At 37.0% G+C, this 22,646-nt stretch overlaps 1 protein-coding gene across 3 annotated transcripts; it reads left to right on the top strand.

Moving 5' to 3' along the window:
- Positions 1-76: 76 nt before the first annotated feature.
- LOC307154452 (NLR family CARD domain-containing protein 3-like) lies at positions 77-19,986 on the top strand (the record flags this gene model as incomplete). 3 transcript variants are annotated; one of them, XM_079864403.1, is made up of 10 exons in its annotated part: positions 77-250; positions 3,232-3,420; positions 6,436-6,531; positions 9,009-9,200; positions 9,305-9,415; positions 9,520-11,466; positions 11,602-11,775; positions 14,482-14,655; positions 18,095-18,141; positions 18,226-19,986. In XM_079864403.1, the coding sequence occupies exons 4-10, from the start codon at positions 9,061-9,063 to the stop codon at positions 18,771-18,773; spliced, it is 3,141 nt and encodes a 1,046-aa protein (XP_079720529.1). In that variant the 5' UTR covers positions 77-250; positions 3,232-3,420; positions 6,436-6,531; positions 9,009-9,060. The 3 variants fall into 3 exon arrangements, with proteins under 3 accessions (XP_079720529.1, XP_079720528.1, XP_079720530.1); XM_079864402.1 differs by lacking the exons at positions 77-250; positions 3,232-3,420; positions 6,436-6,531 and having other exon boundaries at positions 8,852-9,200; XM_079864404.1 differs by lacking the exons at positions 77-250; positions 3,232-3,420; positions 6,436-6,531; ... (2 more) ...; positions 18,095-18,141; positions 18,226-19,986 and having other exon boundaries at positions 8,852-9,200; positions 9,520-11,470.
- Positions 19,987-22,646: the final 2,660 nt, after the last annotated feature.

Below are 22,646 nucleotides of genomic sequence, written 5' to 3'. Positions count from 1 at the left end.
CTTTAGTATATCGACCTGTAGGGGGCAATCTAATGCCATTCGACTTGGCTTAAAAAGTAGCAAAGAAGAACCTGTTGTGTGTGCATATGTAATCCACCTGTGATGTTATCAAGTGTCTTGTTTGCTGCTGAATCACCTGAGTAAAATGAACCTTTTTGAACAGATCTGTCTCTCTTAAGTTATTACATTTTGCTGAAGAGGATGAAAGCAAGCAAAAGACGTTTTTGAAGAGGAATGAAGTTTCTGAAAGGTGAGGAAGCTGAATCCGTACAAGTTGGAACTTTGGAAAAGAAGATGGGCAACATGGTAGGAACCGTCACACCATTTGATAGTCAATCTCATTCTTGGGAAGAATATTGTTAAATTTTGCAACATTTCTTCAAGGCAAATTATATTACAGAAGCAGACAAGCAAAAAGCTATATTGTTGAGCACTGTAGGAAGTCAAACATTCAGTCGAAATCTATTGAACCCAGTTAAACCAGGAACAAAGACATTAATGGAATTGCTAAAAGAGCATTTCAACCCAAAACCCAGTGAAATTGAACAGAAGTTTAATTTCAATTCATGAGAATCAGGTGGAAACTGTACTTGAGTATGTGGTAGTATTTGAGGAAATTGGCTCATGATTGTAATTATTGAGGAAAATTGACAGAGATGCTTCGGGATAGACTGGAATGTGGCATAAATGATGACCGTATTTAATGTAGACTGTTGGCAGAAGCAGATTTAACATTCGAAAAGGCATTTAAAGCAATTGAAAGCATTTGAAACGGCCAATAAGGATGTGAAGGACTCAACGCTCAAAAATATCCATTTCAATGAGAGTGCATAAAAAAGCAGGTTGCAGATGGGGAAGTTTGCAACATTTGGCCTATGAGTGCAGATTTGCTTCTGAGAAATGTCACAAATGTGGGAAACAAGGACACATGATTAAAGTATGCAGATCAAAAAGTTCCATCAGAGAAACAAACTTTCAAAGGAGAGAAAGACGCAAGAGAGTTGTGGCCAGAGGAGGACAGAGATCGTATAATGTGAGCATCTGATGAAGAGGGTATTTTTACAGTTCACAGTTTGAAAGAAACCGAGAGATTCCAAAGGTGGCTCCACTGACTATCACATTGGCTGTTAATGAGTCAAACGTATCTCTTGAAGTGGATACAGGCTGTGGTGTGACTAATGAATGGGTAAATGTTTTCCAAATAATGGGGAAACCATAAAATTCCAGAATTAAATACCTGTCCTTTGAAGTTAAAAACCTATACTGGCCAAGCTTTAACAGTGTTAGGTTCTGCTCAGATGGAAGTCAGACACACAGGAACAGTGAAGGAGTTACCAGTAGTAGTAGTATTACCCGGAAAAGGACCCAATTTATTGGGCAGAGGGTGGATTAAGGAATTGGGCGTGAAATGGAAGGCCAGACATAAGATTCAAGGAGTGGGAAATTCAACCTTGCTCGAAGTTCTTAGCCAACATGTAGAAGTGTTTAAAGAGGAATTGGGAGAATTGAAAGGTCCACCAGCAAAGATTTATATGCAGAGTGTGAATTACCCCACCATAATTGGGGGGTACTGCTCCTTCACTTCTTCTATGACCATCATGGTCCACTACCATATCAATCCCCACCGTGATCGCCAAGTGCAACATGTGTTGTGCAACACACATACAAGGTCTAAACATGTGACAAACTGATAATCAGTAGGCTACAGAATATCTCATTGTTATTCCAAAAGTTAGAAGTTAAGTGCACTGAAATACCATTCTAATTACTAGTAAAAGTAATACATTTGCAAGAAGCCTATTGCCTATTTCATGAAATATTGATTTGGTTTATTTTTAGATTTCATAAGACCTGGAGGTAAGACCCAACCCTCTCATATACTGTATAAACAGAAACCAATTTTCCTTTATGGTCTATGGTAGTCAGTGTCAAATCAACACAATTACTTGGAGATATGTGAAACCTGAGCAATCTTTATTGTGATTAAGGAGCATACTATGAAAAACCATACTACCACAGAAGAACTACATAGCGATAACATGCAAGAATCCGATAACCTGTTAATGTCAGAACAAGCTGGGTATCATCAACACTACAGTATCCTACAAATGAGTCACATATACACACATGCACAAACACAGATACACTACTTCCAGACATTGTATTTACATTATATAGCACTATATTTCTAGACCTGTCCAAATCTGACATAAGTATGTTATGTATGAGTATGTGTAAAAGGTGTATATTGTATTGTATATGTATTATGCTTGAAGTGCACTGAAAAATGAAATAGTAAACGGCTATGTATTCCAACAAACACTGTTGTACTATATGCAGCAAAGCAGGCTTGTTTTAAAATACTGACCACAGAGGTCGGGGTTTTGCCTCTTTTACCTTCCTCCCTGGCACCCATGATTTAGAAAGGCGATGCCCTGCCTTTACCCAGGACATCACATATGGAGCAGGGTTAAAGATCTCCAAAGGGGGGCCATTAAGGTCCACAAAAAGCAGAGAAGACAGACTCTTTGCACGGAGCTTGTTGCGCATTTTTCTATCTGTATCATTTACTGCCGAGAATCCTCTCTCACATTCAGCAGAGGTGGCCAAGTACGTGTTACTTGCAATAAGTTTTTTCAGGGTCCCTCCCTCCAGTGTTGAAGTTGTTCTCTATCTCCGTTGCTTCTAGCCACGGTGGTTAAAAATGGTACGGTCCACAATAGGGGTGTCTGAAATCGCTTTACATTAAAATGTTCCTACAGTGAAAATAGGAGTTGACTTGTATTATAACTGTAATTATATTTTTTCACAATATCAGAAAAATTATCTGACCCCACCAAAACTGATATTTCTGTCCCTTTGGGGGTAATTCGAACTATGTTTATATGGACAAGGAGGCAGTCCCCAGATTTTTCAAAGCCAGACCAGTTCCTTGTGCAATAAAAGCAAAGATGTACTGCAAGGTATTTTTCATGTGATGCTTGTCCTTATGGCCTAGGTGCAGTTGTTACGCATAAGATGTCTGACGGTTGTGAAAGACCCATTGGATTTATATCACAGACATTAAATCAAGCTGAATTATTCGCAGTTGGACTAGGAAGGGTTGGCCGCAATGTTTGGCTTACAACGGTTTCATAATTATTTGTATGGTTGGAAGTTTACCATAGTTACAGACCATAAACCCTTGTTAAAATCGAGTTAAAATCAGTTCTCCAAAATGTCTTTTCCTAGGATCCCGCAATGGGCTGTGTCACTAAGAGCATATAAATACAACATCATCTACAAGCCTGGCAAGGATCATGGAAATGCAGATGCTCTGAGTCGTTTACCATTGTCAACAGAATCTGATGCTGAACAGGAGGAATGCTAGGAGTCCTAATGCTGGAGAATGCAGACACAACCTTGATTACAGCAGAACAGGTGAGAGGGTGGACACAAAAAAATCCGGTTTTATCCAGGGTGAGAGAAATGAGGATCCCTGCATGAATTAATTGCAGCAGCGTTTGACCCATTCATATCAAGAAAAGATTAATTAAGTGTAAAGGATGGTTGTTTGCTCTGGGGGCCCGAGTAATCATTCCCATTGTCGATAGATCGGAAAGCTTTGGCCGAAGTTATGTGTGGTGGCCCAAGTTAGATCAGTATGTTGAAAGGTTGGTTAAAACCTGTTGTATGTGCCAAGAACATAGGAATGTTCCGGCTGCAGCCCCATTGCATCCATTGCAAACCATGGCAAAGATTGCATGTTGATTATGCAGGACCATTCATGGGAAAATGTTCTTTGTCTTGATTCATGCACATTCAAAATGGATGGATGTGTATCCAGTGAACTCAGCCACAGGACATTCAAAATTGGATTTTCACATAGAATCAGGCACGTGCACACATAGACATCAAAAGGGGCTTGAGCACCTGCCCTTTTTATTCCTGGAGAGAAAGTGCCCTTTTTTCTGGGGTGTTTTTTTTTTTTTTTTTTTTTTTTAAATAATATATATTCCTTTTTGCGCACAGCTTCCCTGTCAAACAAATATATTTGTTGAAGAATAGTATATCTAAATATCAGGGCAGGAGTTCTGAAGCGCTCCCTCTCTCTCTCTCTCCCGATTAAAACCCGATTGTATTGCTTCCGCTAAAGAAAATAGTACGCTCCGTCTCTACGGTTAGAGTCCATAGCAACGCTCTGTTTTTCATGCCAACGGTCTGTTATACTCCGCACAGCGGTCTCGTCAGTTATCAAGAAATAACACACCGCATTCTACATTGGAATTCAACCAAGTAATAAAATAAGTTAGTAATAAAATAAGCATATATCACCACCAGGTGATATGCTTTAGTTATTTTGTTTATCCTATTTACCTGCATTGCCCTGTCAATTAGATGCAAATGTGCGCATTTTAACTAGTTGATGCCTAATTTGCATACAGAACGTCCCCAGTCCCCAGACTTACATCAAGAGTCTTTCCCCCTGAAATTTAGAAATCTAAATTGGTGAATTTAGAAGAAATCTACAGATGCAAACAGATGGAGGATACACTATAAAAAATGTAGTAAATCTGAGTAACTTCATCTGGTACATTAATAAATAAAACTGAGTAGAAATAAGTTAACATTAAACATTAAAAATAACAATATTTAACTTTTTTATTTCCTCTAAACCTTTATAAAATAGTATTCCATACAACCACAAATACATACATGACATTGGCTTTTATTTAATTTTTACTCAATTATTTTGGTAAGTTTAATTCAAACAATCAAGTAAGATTTTCAGAGATTTTATTAAGTTAATAAAGTTAAATATTTCTGTAATATTTACTAAGCCACAGAATATTTTTAAGAGTGTAGTAGGTTTAAAACAAACTCCATCTAAATGTGGATTTTGAAGGTTTTATTTGATGATAGTCCTCCCTGCTCCTCAAATGTGAAACTAAGTCCATGTCAGTCACCATCAGTTATTGTGTATGTGTCTGTGTGTACATGCATAGCAATAATAATATTAATGTATTTGATTAAAACATTAAGGCAATTCAGTATTCTGATGCTTGGTTGTGTGAAGCTAAAAAGTTATTTTGCTTGTGAAACAAAAAGTATTTAAACAATTAATAAATATATATTTGAAACTAGTAGCATAGAAAATGTTTTCAAAACATGCACATTGTGGAATGGTTTCCTTTGCTGCTCTATAAACCTAGTGAATACTAAGGAGACCATGGTTTCTGTGTGAACTGATTATTTTGTAGACATCTTTTGAAAATGAAACAATTGCGTGAGTTTGAGGAAGATAAAATTAATTAACTTTTTAAATTAATTTTTAAAAAAGGAAGTCAGAGTTGCATTAATATATATACTTTTTTGTTAAAAAAAAAAAAAAAAAAAAAACGTAATTATGAGAAGTGCCCTTTATTTCACTTGAACCCCTGCCCCTCAAAATGTCTGTGCACGTCCCTGCATAGAATTAAATGATAAATCACTCTCATCCTTTCACACTGCACTGCACTACATTATGCACACAACACACTTATATGTTGCAACTTACTCTTAAAATTGTGGGCTGCAACTTCACATATATGTTGGTTCATCTGGTGAAGCAAAGTAATTAAATTGGGAGGAGTTGGATCTGGATCAAACCTCGCGCCCTGGATCTTGTGTTCTGCAGTGAGGACCATCTCGTTAAATTGAGTTTTCGTTTTTAGTGCGTGTTCAGTTACTTCACGCTTCACTGAATGTGAGAAATATGTTCATGTACAGTAGAATCAGCAGCAACTCACCTGAGAATGTGATGATGACGTGCGACACTAGAGGGAGATGTTCACACTAAACATGACATCAATGAATGAACACAATACTCAGTCATAGTCATTCTCGTGTACGTCAAATAAACATATAAGAGATGTGTGATAAAAGCTGTACATTTATTCTTACATTTTGATTTCTCTCATTCTAATAAATCAAAGGATAACTAACAGTTACAATATTAGTGGTTTGGTGATTTTAGGGATGTTTATCTCTAGTCATATTCTCAATATTCATTCATATATTACGGTTCTGATGACATTAAAACAAAACAAGCGAAGCACACATAATCCTACTTCTGTAAATGGAAGGTAATTTATTAAATCAATTCATACTGAATAGTTTGTAGAATAATGCTTTATTTTACAAACATTAAACTCAATGTTTGTGAGTGCGAGAGTGTGTTTGTGTGTGTGTGTGAGAGAGAGAGAGAGAGAGAGAGAGAGAGAGAGAGAGAGAGAGAGAGAGAGAGAGAGAGAGAGAGAGAGAGAGAGAGAGAGAGAGAGAGAGAGAGAGAGAGAGAGAGAGAGTGTGTGTGTGTGAGACTGTGAGTGAATGTGTGTGTTCGTGAGTGTGTGTGTAGGAAATAAAAGTGTTTCTGACATGTTTGTGTGAGTCCTAAAGCCTTGTTTCTGACTAAAGCAGGTGAAACCGGAAGAACAGGTCAAACGAAAGCAAGCAACGCACACAGGTAGTTTGACAAGGAAGTAGGCTGTAACAGCGGGAGAGTTCTTCCTCGTAAGTACATTTATATACAACAGCTAGAAATGTGTTGTTTAGATTATAAATTCTTGGTTATTGTTATTTATGGTTTTGCAGTTGTTTTTGAGAGTGTTTTTAGAATGACCCTGTCTTGGCAAACGCGAAGGACGTTGTTGTTGTTGTTATGACGCAGTGAAAAATAAAGCTGGATATATGCCGTCTAAAAGAGAGGAAAAATCCCACAATAAAGGGTTTATAAACTGAGGACATGCACGTGCACGCAACATTTTTTACCTGGCTTATATGTGGCAACAGATTCGTCAAATGCTATTTTCCAAGGAACACAAATGAACAAAAATGTTTTCCACACTATTTGTAAATGTTAGTATCATTATCATTAGTCTCGCAAGCCACTCCCACTTTATTTTGAGACACCTTTCATAATTCCAAACAAGCCCTGCAATTGCACCATTAAGAAAGAAAGAAAGAAAGAAAGAAAGAGAGAAAGAAAGAAAGAAAGAAAGAAAGAAAGAAAGGACCCATCTTGAACGTTAGCTTCATTCAGGTGGAGGAGGATAGAACAATCCTTTCACACAGACATTCAGAACAGATCAAAATGATATACACTTCTTAAAACAGTTGCAAATGATAACAATGAATGCATGAATTAGTGACTCCATAACTTACCTTCATAACCATATAGCCTATGACTAGTTACTATGCTCTTGACGTACTTTTGTTTGTATAGATAGTGAAGTTCACGTTGTTATGTGTGTGATTATGCCAGAAGATTCCATAAATGTTCAGATGATGAGATTCATCCTGTATTTATGTCTTATCTGAAATCACCATTTGACTCTTTTTTTTCACGGATTGTTACAAGTAATTGGTTTTATTTCTACACATCATAAAAAAAATAAAAAAAAACTGATCTGAGAAATAAATCATAATTGAGCACTAAGGCTTGAATGTGTACATGTCAACTTATTCTACTATCATGTAGGTGTAACGTTACTTTTAAATTAAATGTATAATGCAATATTGTTGTCAAATAAAAACAAGACTAAATGTGGTTTACAAAATAAAAACTATGCTAAAACTTCTCTTCATTTTCGTTGACCAAAACGAGACGAGACAAAATGTTATAACATTATTTTGTCTCGTTTAGTCGCGTTATTATTATTATTTTGCAGTATTTCTGTTTCCTGTGTCTCACTTCAGGGGCTGCATCAGGTCGCACTGCGCAGACGCAGGCGACGTCACTTCCTCAAGCCCAAAGATTACTACATTTTATTTAATTATATGCATTTATGGTGAGATTATTATATTTTCATGTCAATCTGTGTTTATTTTGACCACGAACCATGCGCTGTCACTTTAATTCAGCGCATGCAGCACAGCAAAAATAGACTCAGTGCGGAAACGATCTCTGCACTGCTGTATACGCACCGCTCCTGGAACGCATTGCCGGACCACATCCGTGTGCAGTGAGAAAGCTCTAACCTGTTAACATGGGTGCAGAAAAAAATACCAACTGCATACGCACTGCAAACGGAGTATGTGTAAAACGGGCGTGAAACAGTCGTGACACCGAGTAAGGGACCGATAAATTTATGTGTGTCTACTTCTAACATGTTTGGTTGGTAAAATAAATATGTTGTAAATTCAAATCAGAGCGTCTTCCGTGTCTAGAATGAATGTATTCTTGAGTCTATAAGCTAAAAATAATATGTAAGGGATAATGTAGAGTGAGGCGATTGTTATAGCGAATACAACCCCGACAGGCTGATCAGGACCCTGACGCGAGGTGGAGCTTGAATCAGCCTGAAGGGGTTGTATTCGCTATAACAACCGCCTCGCTCTACATTATCCCGCTTATTACATGGCTACCCACCAAATAAATCAATAATTTGACACAAAATATTGATTTAAAAAGGAGTTTATTGATTTAAAAACTATTGTATTGCTTACGCTAAAGGGAAATAGTCCGTTCCGTCTCTACGGTTAGAATCCTGCGTCCATAGCAACGCTCTGTTTTTCATGGCAACGGTGTGTTATTCTTCGCAGCGGTCTGTTATCAAGAAATAACACACCACATTCTACATTAGAATTCAACCAAGCCATGTAATAAAATAAGATAACCTTGTTTTAAATGGGTTTAGCTAAAATAAAATGTTGGTTTCGTCTATACTACTAGGTACTTATACTATACTGACTGGGTTATATACAATTGCATTACTAAAAAGATTTTCATTGTCTAAAACTAGACTAAAATGTCATCAGTTTTTGTCAGCTAAAACTAGACGAAAATAGTCAAACTTTTAGTCGACTGAAAGTTGACTAGACTAAAAAGAGTATGAACGTGACTAAAACTAATAAAAACTAAAATGACAGCTTGACACAAAGACTAGACTAAAACTAAAATTAAAACAGGCTGCCAAAAACAACACTAAAACCATCAAAACAAAATGTAACTGTCACTGAGTGATGTTAGGTCATAAATGTGTTTGCAGGAGTAATTTAACTAGCTTTAATGGAGGACAAGACAAGCAGTACTGCCGCAAAATGAGTCTCCATAAGGAAAGAGAGGAGAAGAGAACACAGGGAACAGAATCTGTAGAGTCCAGCTGTGTGTCTATGAAGAGTAACCAATCTATTACTCAGCCCCCTGAAGTCAGTGATGGACCAGTGACCTCTGACTTAAGGTGAGTCACTTGATACAAGCAACTGACTTTAAATAACTTAACCAGAAACCAAGACAAAAGAAATAGTGTGATTTTGCTTTTCTGTATACGCTGATTATAACCAGGAGGAGTCTAAGAGGAGCATCTCCAGAACCCAGCTGTGTTTCTATGAAGAGTAACCAATCTATAACTCAGCCCCCGGAAGTCAGTGATGGACCAGTGACCTCTGACTTAAGGTGAGTCACTTGATACAAGCAACTGACTTTAAATAACTTAACCAGAAACCAAGACAAAAGAAATAGTGTGATTTAGATTTTCTGTATACGCTGATTATAACCAGGAGGAGTCAAAGAGGAGCATCTCCAGAACCCAGCTGTGTGTCTATGAAGAGTGAGAGATCCATTACTCAACCCCCTGAATTGAGTAATGGAGCAGTGACTTCTGAACCTAGGCAGCAGAATGCAGAAGCAGCCCTGCTGGGGGAGACTGCAAACTTACAGAAACCAGTGAGTGATAAACTACAGAGAGTCAAAGACCTGCTCAAAACCAGCATGAAAAACAAGTATGAGAGATTATTTGAGGGAAACAAACTCCAAGAGAATGAAACCCTCCTGAACAGGATCTACACACAGCTCTACATCATAGAGGGAGAGAGAGAAGGAGTGAATGAAGAACATGAGGTTTTACAAATGGAGAAAACAGCCAGAACACAACACTCAAAAGACACTACAATCGACTGCAATGACATCTTTAAAGCCTTGCCTGAACCAGGACGCGAGGAGAAAGACCAAATCAAGACTGTTCTTACTAAAGGCATCGCTGGAATCGGGAAAACCGTCTCTGTGCAGAAGTTCATTCTGGACTGGGCCGAGGGAAAAGCCAATCAGGATGTAGATTTCATGTTTGTGCTTCCATTTCAAGAGCTGAACTTGATCCGAGATCATCAGTACAGTCTTCACAAACTTCTGCTGGACTTTCATCCTGAACTTCAAGATCTGGACTCAAAGATTTATAACGAGTGTAAAGTTGTGTTGATCTTGGATGGTCTGGATGAAAGCAGAATCACACTGTTGTTTTCAGACACTCAGAACGTTTCTGAAGTGACTAAGACTTCATCAGTGGGTGTGTTGATGTCAAACCTCATTAAAGGAGAGCTTCTTCCCTCGGCTCTCATCTGGATCACCTCCAGACCATCAGCAGCCAAACAGATCCCCTCCAAACACATCAACCGTCTGACAGAAATTCAGGGATTCAATGAGCCTCAGAAGGAGGAATATTTCAGGAAGAGAATCAGTGACGAGCATCAAGCCAGCAGAATCATCTCACACATCAGAAGAGCTAGAAGCCTCAACATCATGTGCCACATACCCGTCTTCTGCTGGATCTCATCCACTGTGCTTCAGAAGCTCCTGGAAGAAGATCTGAGTGCAGAAATCCCTCAAACTCTGACTGAAATGTACATCCACTTCCTGCTGATTCAGATCAACATGAGGAATCAGAAGTATGAAGAGAGAGATCCAGAGAAACTCCTGCAGTCCAACAGAGAAGTGATTGTGAAACTTGCTGAAGTGGCTTTCAAACAGCTGATGAAGGGCAATGTGATGTTCTATGAGGAGGACCTAATTGAGAGCGGCATAGATGTCACTGACGCCTCAGTGTATTCTGGGATTTGCACTGAGATCTTTAAGGAGGAATCTGTGATTCATCAGAGGAAAGTCTACAGCTTCATTCACCTGAGCATTCAGGAGTTTCTAGCTGCTTTCCATGTGTTTTACTGCTATTTAGGAAGCACCGTGGAGACCCTTAAGGTTTTTGATTCAATGCATAATTTGCTTAGAGGAGCAGTAGATAAAGCTCTTGAGAGTGAGAATGGGCATCTGGATCTGTTCCTGCGGTTCCTGTTGGGCGTCTCACTGGAGTCCAATCAGAGACTCTTACAGGATCTACTGACACACACAGAGAACAGCTCAGAGAGCATCAGGAGAACCACACAGTACATTAAAGAGAAGATCAAAGATGGACATGGACTCTCCACTGAAAGATCCATCAATCTGTTTCTCTGTCTGCTGGAAGTCAAAGATCAGACTCTGTCCAGAAAGATTCAGGAGTTTGTGAAATCAGACAAACACTCAGAGAATAAACTCTCTCCTGCTCACTGCTCAACAATCGCCTACATGCTTCAGATGTCAGAGGAGGTGCTGGATAAGCTGAACCTCAAGAAATACAACACATCAGATGAGGGTAGAAGAAGGCTAATACCAGCTGTGATCAACTGCAGAAAAGCCCTGTGAGTTATTTGTACTTATTAACTTATGACTTTTTTACATTATGAATTTAATATCTTTTTACATTACTTGAATGATGTGTATTTTCACTATTACAGATTTTGCACTCACAGTAAAATTGTTTTACTCTCTTTTAGTTTTGCCGGCTGTAACCTCACTGCTCAGTGCTGTGAAATTGTGTCATCAGCTTTAAAATCCTCAAACTCCGTCCTGAGAGAGCTGGATCTGAGTAACAATGACCTGCATGATTCAGGAGTGAAGCTGCTCTCTGATGGATTGAAGAGCCCACACTGTCAGCTGGAGATACTCAGGTGTGTAGTAGTGCTGCACAATTAATCATATTGCAATCGCAATCGTGATGTCAAGCCTATTATATTAGATTTTTTTAATTTTTTTTTTAAGTCCGCGTGAACCGGAAGTTGCAAACGACTTTTCTCCAGTGTTGTGACGTATTTCCCAGTGAAACGGAATATTGAACAGAGGGCAGGGTTTTACTCTAGCGCTCCTCCTCTCCATCTCTGCTCATAGCAGACTAACGGTTTAAGGGGAGTGGTTAAGCGTTTCCCAACCCAAGCCGTCAAACCTACATCATCAGAGAAGGAACGCCATTCCAGACCGGAAGTAACTTTTCAGATTTTGATTAAAGATTACCACGGCAAACAATTTTTTTCTGTGTATTAACTTGCACGGATTAATTGTTCACCACAAGACTAGTAATATGCGCTAACAAAGTAAATGGGGTCAATTTTGATTTCAGTTGGACTTTAAATAAGCAAATTAGGAATGTTAACGTAATTAACGCAGCATCTGTTAATTTTTGTCATCCTTTGGCTAGTGTTACATGATCCCGCTCTTATTCGTGCAAATGCTTTTAAACCATTCATGCGCGACAAGACAAACAAGAGCGCGCTGCCTGTTAATATCATGACTGTGACACACAGAAAGACTCGACAGAATACAGTTCTCTTTCGCGCTTGAACGAACAATAACACACACAATTATGCCAATGTCTTTTTGTCGAGTATCTTCATAACATAAGAGCAGTCTTATGATGAACGTAAAGAGTTGTGACTCGTGAGAGAATGAGGCGCGTGTGAGATCCGTGTCTCTAGCCGCATTTCCATTACCCTTCAAATTGCGCAAATTGAAATTGCGAATTAAAAATACGCCCAATGGGAACACGTCAATTTCCCAAAAACTCCCATTTTTCGCCAAAAAATGTTACGCTCGCATGAGGTGGTTTTTCAGGCAATTCGAAAAAGAAATATTTAGCAAAACTGCAATGGAAACAGTTTTTGCGCATTTACAGGTCACCTGACATAGATGACGCGGTATGTTTGGACAGAATATGAGACAGAGCTCTTTATTAAATTCATATAAGACAAAAGAATTGCAGGAATAATGGATTCTAAACCTCAAATAAATGCCACAATCAAGACCTCAAAGCAGATATGAGGGAGAAACACTCCGAAACACCTCATATGCACCGCTCTCAAGTAAAATAAGGGTCGTTCCTTACCATTAATGCTTGGAAAACACACATTCATCTCCTTCGATTAATAATAATGGCCAGTGCAGTGGCTGGGATATAGTACATAAACCTACCAACGTCCGTTGCCATTTTTGGAATGATTTTACTTATCGCGAGAGGAAAAAATTAAGTTTTAAAAAGGCAAGACAGAACTTTTTTAAATTTAATAAGGATTAGTCTATATATAATTTATATTTAATGCAGCGCAGACTGTTTGATAACTTTATTCAATTTCTGTATATGTCCTACCTGTTAGACAGGAAGGGCACAGGTAAATATGATATGTGACGGTTTATTTTTTATGGGTTTATTTGAGGATTATTTGAAGTTCACTTAAATTAAAAGTTGTTATATTTTTTTTAAGCCTAATAAATGTTCTAAAAAATGATAGCTTTCAATTGTAATGACGGAATCAATGTAATGTTGAATGGCTATAATCAATGTTTACAACTCTGTGTGTGGTGGTGGTGGTGTGTGTGTGTGTGTGTGTGTGTGTGTGTGTGGGGGTGGGGGGGGGGGGTCATTTTTATCCAGTCATCAATGGCTTATTGATCATTATAGGTGTTATCAATCATTTAGTTGTTGTTGCTAGTTTGAGTCGAGAAATACACATTTCAGCATTTTCAATAATCTGTGTGTGCATTTTCCTTGAGAACCAAGCAAGTTGACTCATGAAACCATTTGTTTATTATATCGCTATTGCAATCGCAATATTGACCTCAATAATCGCAAAATGACATTTTCCCCAAATCGTGCAGCCCTAGTGTGTAGTGATAATACTTAGCCATGTGTAATCTCTGATTGATTTGGCCGCAGGCATGAGGCCACAGGTAAACACAACCATATCGATTTAGATCTACCATTGATTGGAAAACAAATGTGCCACTGTCTCCCTTACTAATATGAAAAAGTCACTTTAGAGCTAACAGTGTTCTAACATTGATTCATTTAATGTTCAAGTATGTGTGAAAATTCTGCCATTTGCTGAATTATAAAAACATTCCAAAAGTTTCCATCATTTTGACAGATAAAAAAACAAAACAAGGTATCTGGTCCACTGTGTTTCTCTTAGTTACAAACATTCCCACTGTAAATGATAAAAGGGAGAAGTAGTAAAGAAAAGGTGAGTGATGATTTAAAGAGAGAAATGAGAGACACCAGGTATAGTCCAGTGGAATTACTCATGAGATATTCATTAAATCGGATCACATTTTCTGTTTTCCACATTAAAACAAATATGAGAAAAATATGAGAAATACATCAGTTACACTGGTTGCATTTACATGTTACTATAACATTAAAGCATTGATTTTCCTTAAACATGAAAATTGTGTAATTTAATCATCCTCATGTTGTTTCAAGCATATGAGATTTACTTTCTTCTGTGCAACACAAAAGGAGAGAATTTGCACAATGACCAAGTTGCTGTCAAGGACCAAAAATGACCAAAAAACAAGAATAGATTTTAGATCCTCTCTCTTTGTAGGTTGTCTGGCTGTATGGTGACAGAGGAAGGCTGTGGTTATGTGTCTTCAGCTCTGAGTTCAAACCCCTCACACCTGAGAGAGCTGGATCTGAGCTACAATCACCCAGGAGATTCAGGAGTCAAGCTGCTATCTGAAAAACTGATGGATATCAGCTGCTCACTGCAGATACTCAAGTATGTTAAGGACAATTATCCCTTTGACGTGTACAATCACACCGATGTGACTAGAACTTTCAAGTACATCATGTGATCAAATGCTAAATTCAAATCTGCTTTCTTGCTTTGGCTGGCGCTGAGCTAGAATGGATGCAAAAGGAAAGAATGGATGCCCTTATGTATCACAACTGTTTAGTGTTTCAAATTTATAAAACATACTGATGTCTGTGGAAGCAGCAATAATAATAATTTTCAAACATGATTTTATTCACATCAAGATAGACCAAGTTCACCAGCCACTTAATTTCATGTATTTTGTGAGAAGTGGATGCATTTAAGTTTTGTAAACCCAACAGCTCTGAGCCCAGTTGCAAGAAACCTCTTAAGTAAGGGTATCACTGAGGGGGAAAAATCCCTGAGGCAAGGGAATTCTTTAAGACCGTTGCAACAAACGTCTTAAGCATCACCCTTACCTAAGTGTTTAAAATAAGCATTTTGAGCTAGTTTCTGGCAAAACACTGCAATGGAGAAGCGGTTGCTATATTTACGAAATCTCCCACAATAAACAGAACATAACGGAACACCCAAACCTGACGCTATAATCAGTCACTTTTGCACACAAGACTAAAGCCTGGCATGAAATAAATAATCCTCTGTGATAAAAAAAAAAAAAAATTTATTCAATTTTATTTTTGACAATACACCCTGTTTCATATCATATTTTCAGCAGGCTTATTTTGATCACTAAAAATTCACATTAGCACTTCCTCCTCCTCAATTAACAGGAAATCATCCATCACATTTGAGTTCAGCAGATGACTTAACTTATTTTGATCCCTTAATTTTTTAGGGCTAAATTAACTTTGTTGCAACGCATAACAGAACTTAAGGGAACTCAATTAAGGAAAAACACTTCATGACAGGCTTAACCCTCGTGTTATGTTGGAATTCTGTGCACTCCCCTTATGGTCCGGGTCAAATTGACCCGCATTGGATTCAATACAATTCCTCAAAAATCACACTATGAAAAACAACAAAGATTCAGGTTCAAACTGTAAACTTTTAATATCAGCATTTGTCAAATATTCCCAAAAATATATATCTGAAGATATGATTTAATGAAAATGTTTTTTAACCATTTTTTAAAACTATTTAAAATTTGAATATACGTTATATTTATATATATTTGCATAATATTTTTTTTTACTTTTTTTTTTTTTTTTTTTTTTGCTTAGAACATCATAACTGAACAATTAATCAATTAATCTGAGCTAATTTTTCCTGCTGTCTATGTCGAAGTCTCAATATATTTCAGATATCTTGAATATATAAATGAGAGCTTATTACTATCTGTGTCTGTCAAAAATTTTCATTTATAATTTGCAATTAATTCTGAACACCATGATTTAGCTTTTTCAAGTGTGTTTGGTTTGGGTTAGAGCACTTTTAGATACACTTACACTTTAGAACTGGAGTTGATGCCCTGACATACATAAAATAAATGTTTTTATTTTGTGTCTGTACAGTTGCTTTTGAATAGCTGCCTATGATGGACATCACAAACGTAATAGTAATTTTGTTTGTATTTGTCAAAAAAAACCACCAGTATGTTGAAACTTTGCATGCATGTTCATGATGATAAATGAGAAAAAGTCACAAAATATCAAGAAAAAAAAAAGGTTTAATATTATTTTAGGTAGCTTGAAAAAATAAATGATAGGTAATTTTTACCATCTGTGGCTGACAAAATATTTTTCTGTATTGAAATACGTGTGGAAAACCTAATTTTTTAGCTTCATAAGGTAGTAAAAAAATAAAATAACAAAATATAAGCAAGAAATATTATTATTTTGGGTCCGTACAGTTGCCTTAGAGCGTTCAAATATGCGGGTCAAATTGACCCGCGAACATCACGAAAGGAACAGTAATTTTGTTTGTATATGTCAAAAAACACCAGCATGTTGAAACTTTGCATGCATGTTCATGATGATAAATGAGAAAAAGTCACAAAATATCAAGAAAAAAACATAGGTTAACCAGTATTTCCAACAACTAGAAAATCTAAACGGGTCAAATTGACCCGCAACATAACACAAGGGTTAAGGTTCCTTAAGTGGACCTCTAAGTTTTTTTCTTGCAACCCATGTTTCACTAAGAGTACCCTAAGGCCGGTGACACACTGGCTGCGTGGCGTGAGCGTGGCGTTTCTGTTGCGTGTCAGCTGCGTGGCGTTTTCCATGTCTTTGCACACCAGAAGCGTGTCTGACGCTGCGCTGCTGCTGCTAGGTGACATATGATAAGCCTCATTGGTGATATATTTGACATATGGGGAGAAAGTTTGTGGAAGGCCTATACTTCATGTTAAACATAAATATATAGCAGCAAAGACAACCTCGGCAGTGTTGACGGCAATATAGGCTATAGAATATTTCTTTCTGTATTGACAGGTGCAGTATTTGAATATCAATAATATTTTTTTTAAATTGCATTTGGATTTGCATTTGTCAAACCCTAAACACTTTCAAACATCAAAATGGCATTTATTAATATGTATTCGTGTCAAAAATGTCATATAAACATCTTTTCCTATTCAATTTTACTTGGAAACGCTTCCAAGACGCTTGCGTGTCGCGTGAAAAATAGGCGTCGGTTCTATTTCTAGCATGCACGCGTTTTCCGCGCGGCTCAAGCCGCGCCTGAGACGTGCGTGTCACGCAGGTAGTGTGCAAGCTCTAATCTGTTAACATGGGAGCCGAAATAAAAACCGAAACGCCACGCAGCTGAGACGCTTACGCCACGCATCCAGTGTGTCACCGGCCTTAACCTTATAACTATAGTTTTCTTAACTTAAGGGCTTTCATGCAACCCGATTCTCAGCATTGCAGTGCAAAGTAACATGGTAGCGCCCGTCAAGCATTATAGATCAACTAACATGATCATTAGGTGTTTGAACGACAACATAAATTCACTTACATGCATTTAAGAATCAGAATATCAGATATTTCAGATATTAAAAAAATGGAAAACAAAACCGATACATAAGTTATATTTTGGCTGCATTGTGTCACATGACTGACAAGCTTGATACACGTCACCATGGAAATAAACCTTAATAAACCTTAATGTTTGCAATGTTTGATCGGCTACCGATCGCTATCATCCGATAATCACTTCTAATGATTTGATCGCTGATCTCTCAATTTGCTGTTCTCATAAACCGGTCGGTCATCCTGACGATGTGTAAAGATGCGCTTGTGCTGTGCGTGTGCTGTTGTGCAACAAAATATACTGGTATCGGCAGATACTGCTTTCTGTGATTGACGATCAGTGATCGGTTCTTACTAAGACATTGATACACACATGTGAAGCTTCTTTAGAATGATAGGAAAAGCGCTATACACAAATTTGAGTGTTCAATGTACTAATGGTTCGTTTTGTCTATATGTTTGTGTTTTAGTTTGGATCACGAAGGGGCTTTCTGTATCAAACCAGGACTACGCAAATGTAGGTTCTTCCTCTGACACACTCTCGCACATGAAACAAATGTGATTAACAAACTGTTTTTAATATCTGTCATCTTGTGTTCAGATGCCTGTGATCTCACACTGGATCCAAACACAGCAAACACTGAACTCATCCTGTCTGAAGAGAACAGAAAGATCACATATGTGGAAGAGCATCAGCCATATCCTGATCATCCAGAGAGATTTGCTGATATTCCTCAGGTTCTGTGTCGAGAGAGTCTGACTGGACGCTGTTACTGGGAGGTTGAATGGGGCCTTGGGGACGATGAACGGGGTTCCTGGGCTCGTATAGCAGTGGCCTATAAAGGAATCAGCAGGATTGGAGGGACTATCTGTAAGTTTGGATACAATGACAAATCCTGGTGCCTTTTCTGCAATAGTAAAGGATTCACTGTCTGGCACAAAAATGTGAGCAATAACATACCAACCCATGTACCACAATCTAAAAGAGTAGGAGTGTATCTGGACGTGTCGGCCGGCACTCTGTCCTTCTACAGTGTCTCTGACACACACACACTCACACACATATACACATACAACACCACATTCACTGAACCACTCTATGCTGGATTTAAGGTTTTTGAGTCTGAACTGTGTCTGTGTCAGATTTAACAACAAAGACACCATTGACAACGCTTCTACCTCCATTATAATCTTGGTAAAATGGCTATAAGTGGAGAAGTTTGATGAAACTTGTGAAAATCACTATATACAGTATATAATGTAAATATACTACTTAACTACAAATTTAGCAAATGTTACATTGAGAAAAACATGCTGTAAAACATGAATGTGTAAAAGCACTAAACAGTCAATCATATGAAAACAAATGTGACGTCTTTATTGAGATGCGCTTAAAAACTGAAGTGATGAGTGTTACACAATTTTCCTATTTACATTCATTTTAGATTTTAGACTTTTGTTGATAGTGCATCTCTTTTTACAATTTTTTTGTATTCTCTTTTCTTTTTATTGAAATGTGGCACTGTATACACTGTTGGTCTATTCTCAGAATAAAAATAAATAAATCTCACTATATAATTTACTGTAAATTGCTCTGTAAGAAAGGCTTAAAGGGTGTGGAAATCGATTAGCGATAACAAACACTGACTATAACTGGAATTTTCTGTGTATGACTAGCTTTTGTCTCTTGACTATCAGAGAGGAGACAAACTACTTTATAAGACACAAAAATACTGCAACACAGATGAGAAGAACGTCTTGAAGTGTCTAGAACATTCACAATCACAGATAAACTCAGGGTAAATATTCTCAGGTATTTCATGATATCTGCGACAGCCTTTTAGTGTTGATCTCAGTTTATGAAATCAGAAAAGTTCATAAAAGCATAACAGGAGGGCGGTGGAAGCCTATTTTCATGAGAACTGGTTTGTGGAATGTGAATGTAAAAGTAATAAACCGGTTCCTCTAGATGCCGTTTGTTTACTGTAAAGGTTCGACATGTTTTTTACCCGAAATTTTCATAGAAGTAGGTTGAGTGTTTACCTATTGAAATAATGAGTCTGAAACAATGCAGTCTTGTTTGTACTGTAAGTTTAATCATTGATTTAATAACTGTAGTTAGAATTCAGGTTTATTCATTTGTTTATCATATGAATAACTAACTGACGACACTATGACTGTTATGCACACATAAACAGAAGCATTTCTCTTAACTTGATTGTGATTAGACAATCTGATGATCATTTAGCGCCACCTTCTGGACAGAGAACTATCAGACAAACACATGGATTTTAATAAGAGATTACAAGAGCTGATTAATCATGAAGAAAATGAAAATTTTAAATTAAACTGTTGGAACATTTAACATTGTTTCTTTAATATGTATATCTTTATAAAACTGTTATTTACATATTTTTTAAGCTCAGGGTAGCTACACCTTTGCAGTACAACAATTTGAATGATGAATTATAAATTCTACTAAAGATCTTATAGGCTACATAAGACACTTTGTTTTACAGAAGTATGAACTCAGCAAAAATCCACATAAGCAGATACTGAGACTGGACCACAGACCATAAAGATACGAACAAAATCAATTAAATCAATTAAATAAAAAAAAAAAGAATAATATAAGAAAAATAATATCTTTATAACTTAAAGTCTAGAAACAATTTTGGTAAATAAACGGCATTTCATTTTTGAAATACAAAAAAAAAAAAAAAAAGTGCACCAGTAACTTACACTGAAAAAAATTATACTTTTTATTAACTTAAAAAAAATGATGAAATTTGTTACAGTAATTTTAAATGTCAAACCCAAATTATTATTTTTTTACTCAAGAGTGTTAAAGTTAATGAGATAATTAAGTGATTAATTTAGTGATGATTGAGCATTATTGAAGACACCTGATGTTAACAAGCAGAATCACTGAAGGAGAAAATCATAAATTGTAAGTTACCATTATGGTGATCGGGTGTTTGCTTTAGTTGGGCTCTTGACCCTTAAATGTTTACTTTAGATTTTGTTTGGCTGTTGTATCTGAGTTATAACTGACAGTTGGGCTTATTTATCTCATATCTTCAATAATGCTCTCTTCAATAACGCTTATTTATCTCTCTTTTTTCTTCAATAATGCTCAATCATCACTAAATTAATCACTTATTTATCTAATTAACTTTAACACTCTTGAGTAAAACTTTTTTTAATTTTGGTTTGACATTAAATAAAAATTTGTGGTTTTAACTAAATCATAAATACAATTTGAGAAAATCTAAAAAAAATAGCTGTAACAAATTACATAAATTTTTTTAAGTTAATCCAAAGTATCATTTTTTTCAGTGATAGAGGGGGTAACACTTACTTTGAGGCAAAGTAAAAACAGAAGGTATAAACTGAAAATCACAATTTTCCATTGGACCAATGTAAATATATATTTTGAATGAATTGCACTGATGTTTCACTTTTTTCAGTGTATACTCAATCTAAGTAGTCATTTAAACTAAATGCAGCCACAATGTAGTGAAATAAGAGACTTGAGAAATAGAGTATAAATAAACCTCAACTAAAGTTGTCAGTAGTAAAGCTGATTGTTTTCACATCTTTTAGTTTACATGAAATGTGTTCACGCACTCGAATAGCTTAGGGAACGCTGTTTCAGAGATGTATTTGCGACCAGGCAAACTGTACCGGGGCTCCAAATGTTCAATTAAGCGGCGAAACCCATTGCTTTCGATGACTGACAGCGGCTGGTCATCCAGAACAATAAACTCGATAATTTTGTTGGATATATTTATCGCTCGTTGGCTGTCTTTCGAAAACTTTTCTCTTCGTTTGAATGAAGCTTCCAGAGATTGTTGATTCTGGCATGGCTCATCTTTCTCTGCCCTTGCGTTTATGTAACCATCATCTTCTGTGGGGTGACACGTCTTCAAATGCTTTATTAAGTTACTCGTGTTGAAGTTGCTTCTTCTTGTGCCACCCCTCGAAATTGCAGTATGGCATATGAGACATGTTGTTGCCGTTTTACTGGCTGGTTGGTCCAGTCAGAAATACTGCCAAACAGTGGACATACTGCTAGCGCGTGTTTTCATTTCTTCTTCGCTGCTCTAAAAAGTGGTTGCTTGTGGCAACAGCACAACTTCATGTGTTGCCACAAGCAACCACTGTTTAGAGCAGCGAAGAAGAATTGATCTCCGATTTGCCGCGTTAAGCAAAGCTAGCGTGCATAACTAGGTATTGTTTAACCTGTTAAGCTGCAACCCCACTTTTGAAAAATCCCCAGAAATGACATACCCAAACTGAAACAGATACAGTTCATGAACCCTTTGTACTAAAAGCACAAGTATGGTCTCATTTGAAAGCTGACACCTGGCAGTTTATTGTAAATGTAGAATTAATTATTGTCATAATGACAAAAATTGTTATAAATAGCTTCAAAGTTTTGTAAAGTTATTAGAAATTTATTTTAATGAAACATCCTCATGAAAATAAAATTGAAGTTGGCACTGGAGCAATCTAGAAATGCACTACAGCTAAAGCCACATGTCTAAACATTTTATGTTTAAAATCTGAAGATAATAAGTCCAAAACTCTGTATTTAGTTACATGTTTTTCAAGACCATGTCAAATTACTTTATTTTGATTTGACACTAAAATGCTGCTGATGTTTAGTCGTCTTCTAAGTCATCCATTCAGTCTTATTGTCTCTATTGTTTTGTGGTGCAAACGAGCCCCATTCAGTCTCAGTCTCCCCCTGCACACATTCACACCTCTCCAGCCTGGTTATGGCTCGAAATATGCATTTCTTTTGTCTGCATTATAGTTACTAACGACTGGCTATTCACATGCTATTCATAGGGTTTGAGTCCCTAATTTCTTTTCTCAAAGTTCACCTCACATTTTAAATAAAGAATAAAGAACATTCTTGAATAAAGAAACTTTCAGTAAGCATTCAAAAAAACATAAAAGTATAACTTCTAGGTTGCAGGTGCACCTAGGGCTAGCTAGCATGTTAGCTTAGCA

This window comes from Squalius cephalus (assembly GCF_949319135.1).
Source record: "Squalius cephalus genome assembly, chromosome: 2".
Taxonomy (NCBI): domain Eukaryota; kingdom Metazoa; phylum Chordata; class Actinopteri; order Cypriniformes; family Leuciscidae; genus Squalius; species Squalius cephalus.
The sequence above is the reverse complement of the archived record's forward strand: the minus strand, read 5'-3'. Positions and strand labels throughout refer to the sequence as shown.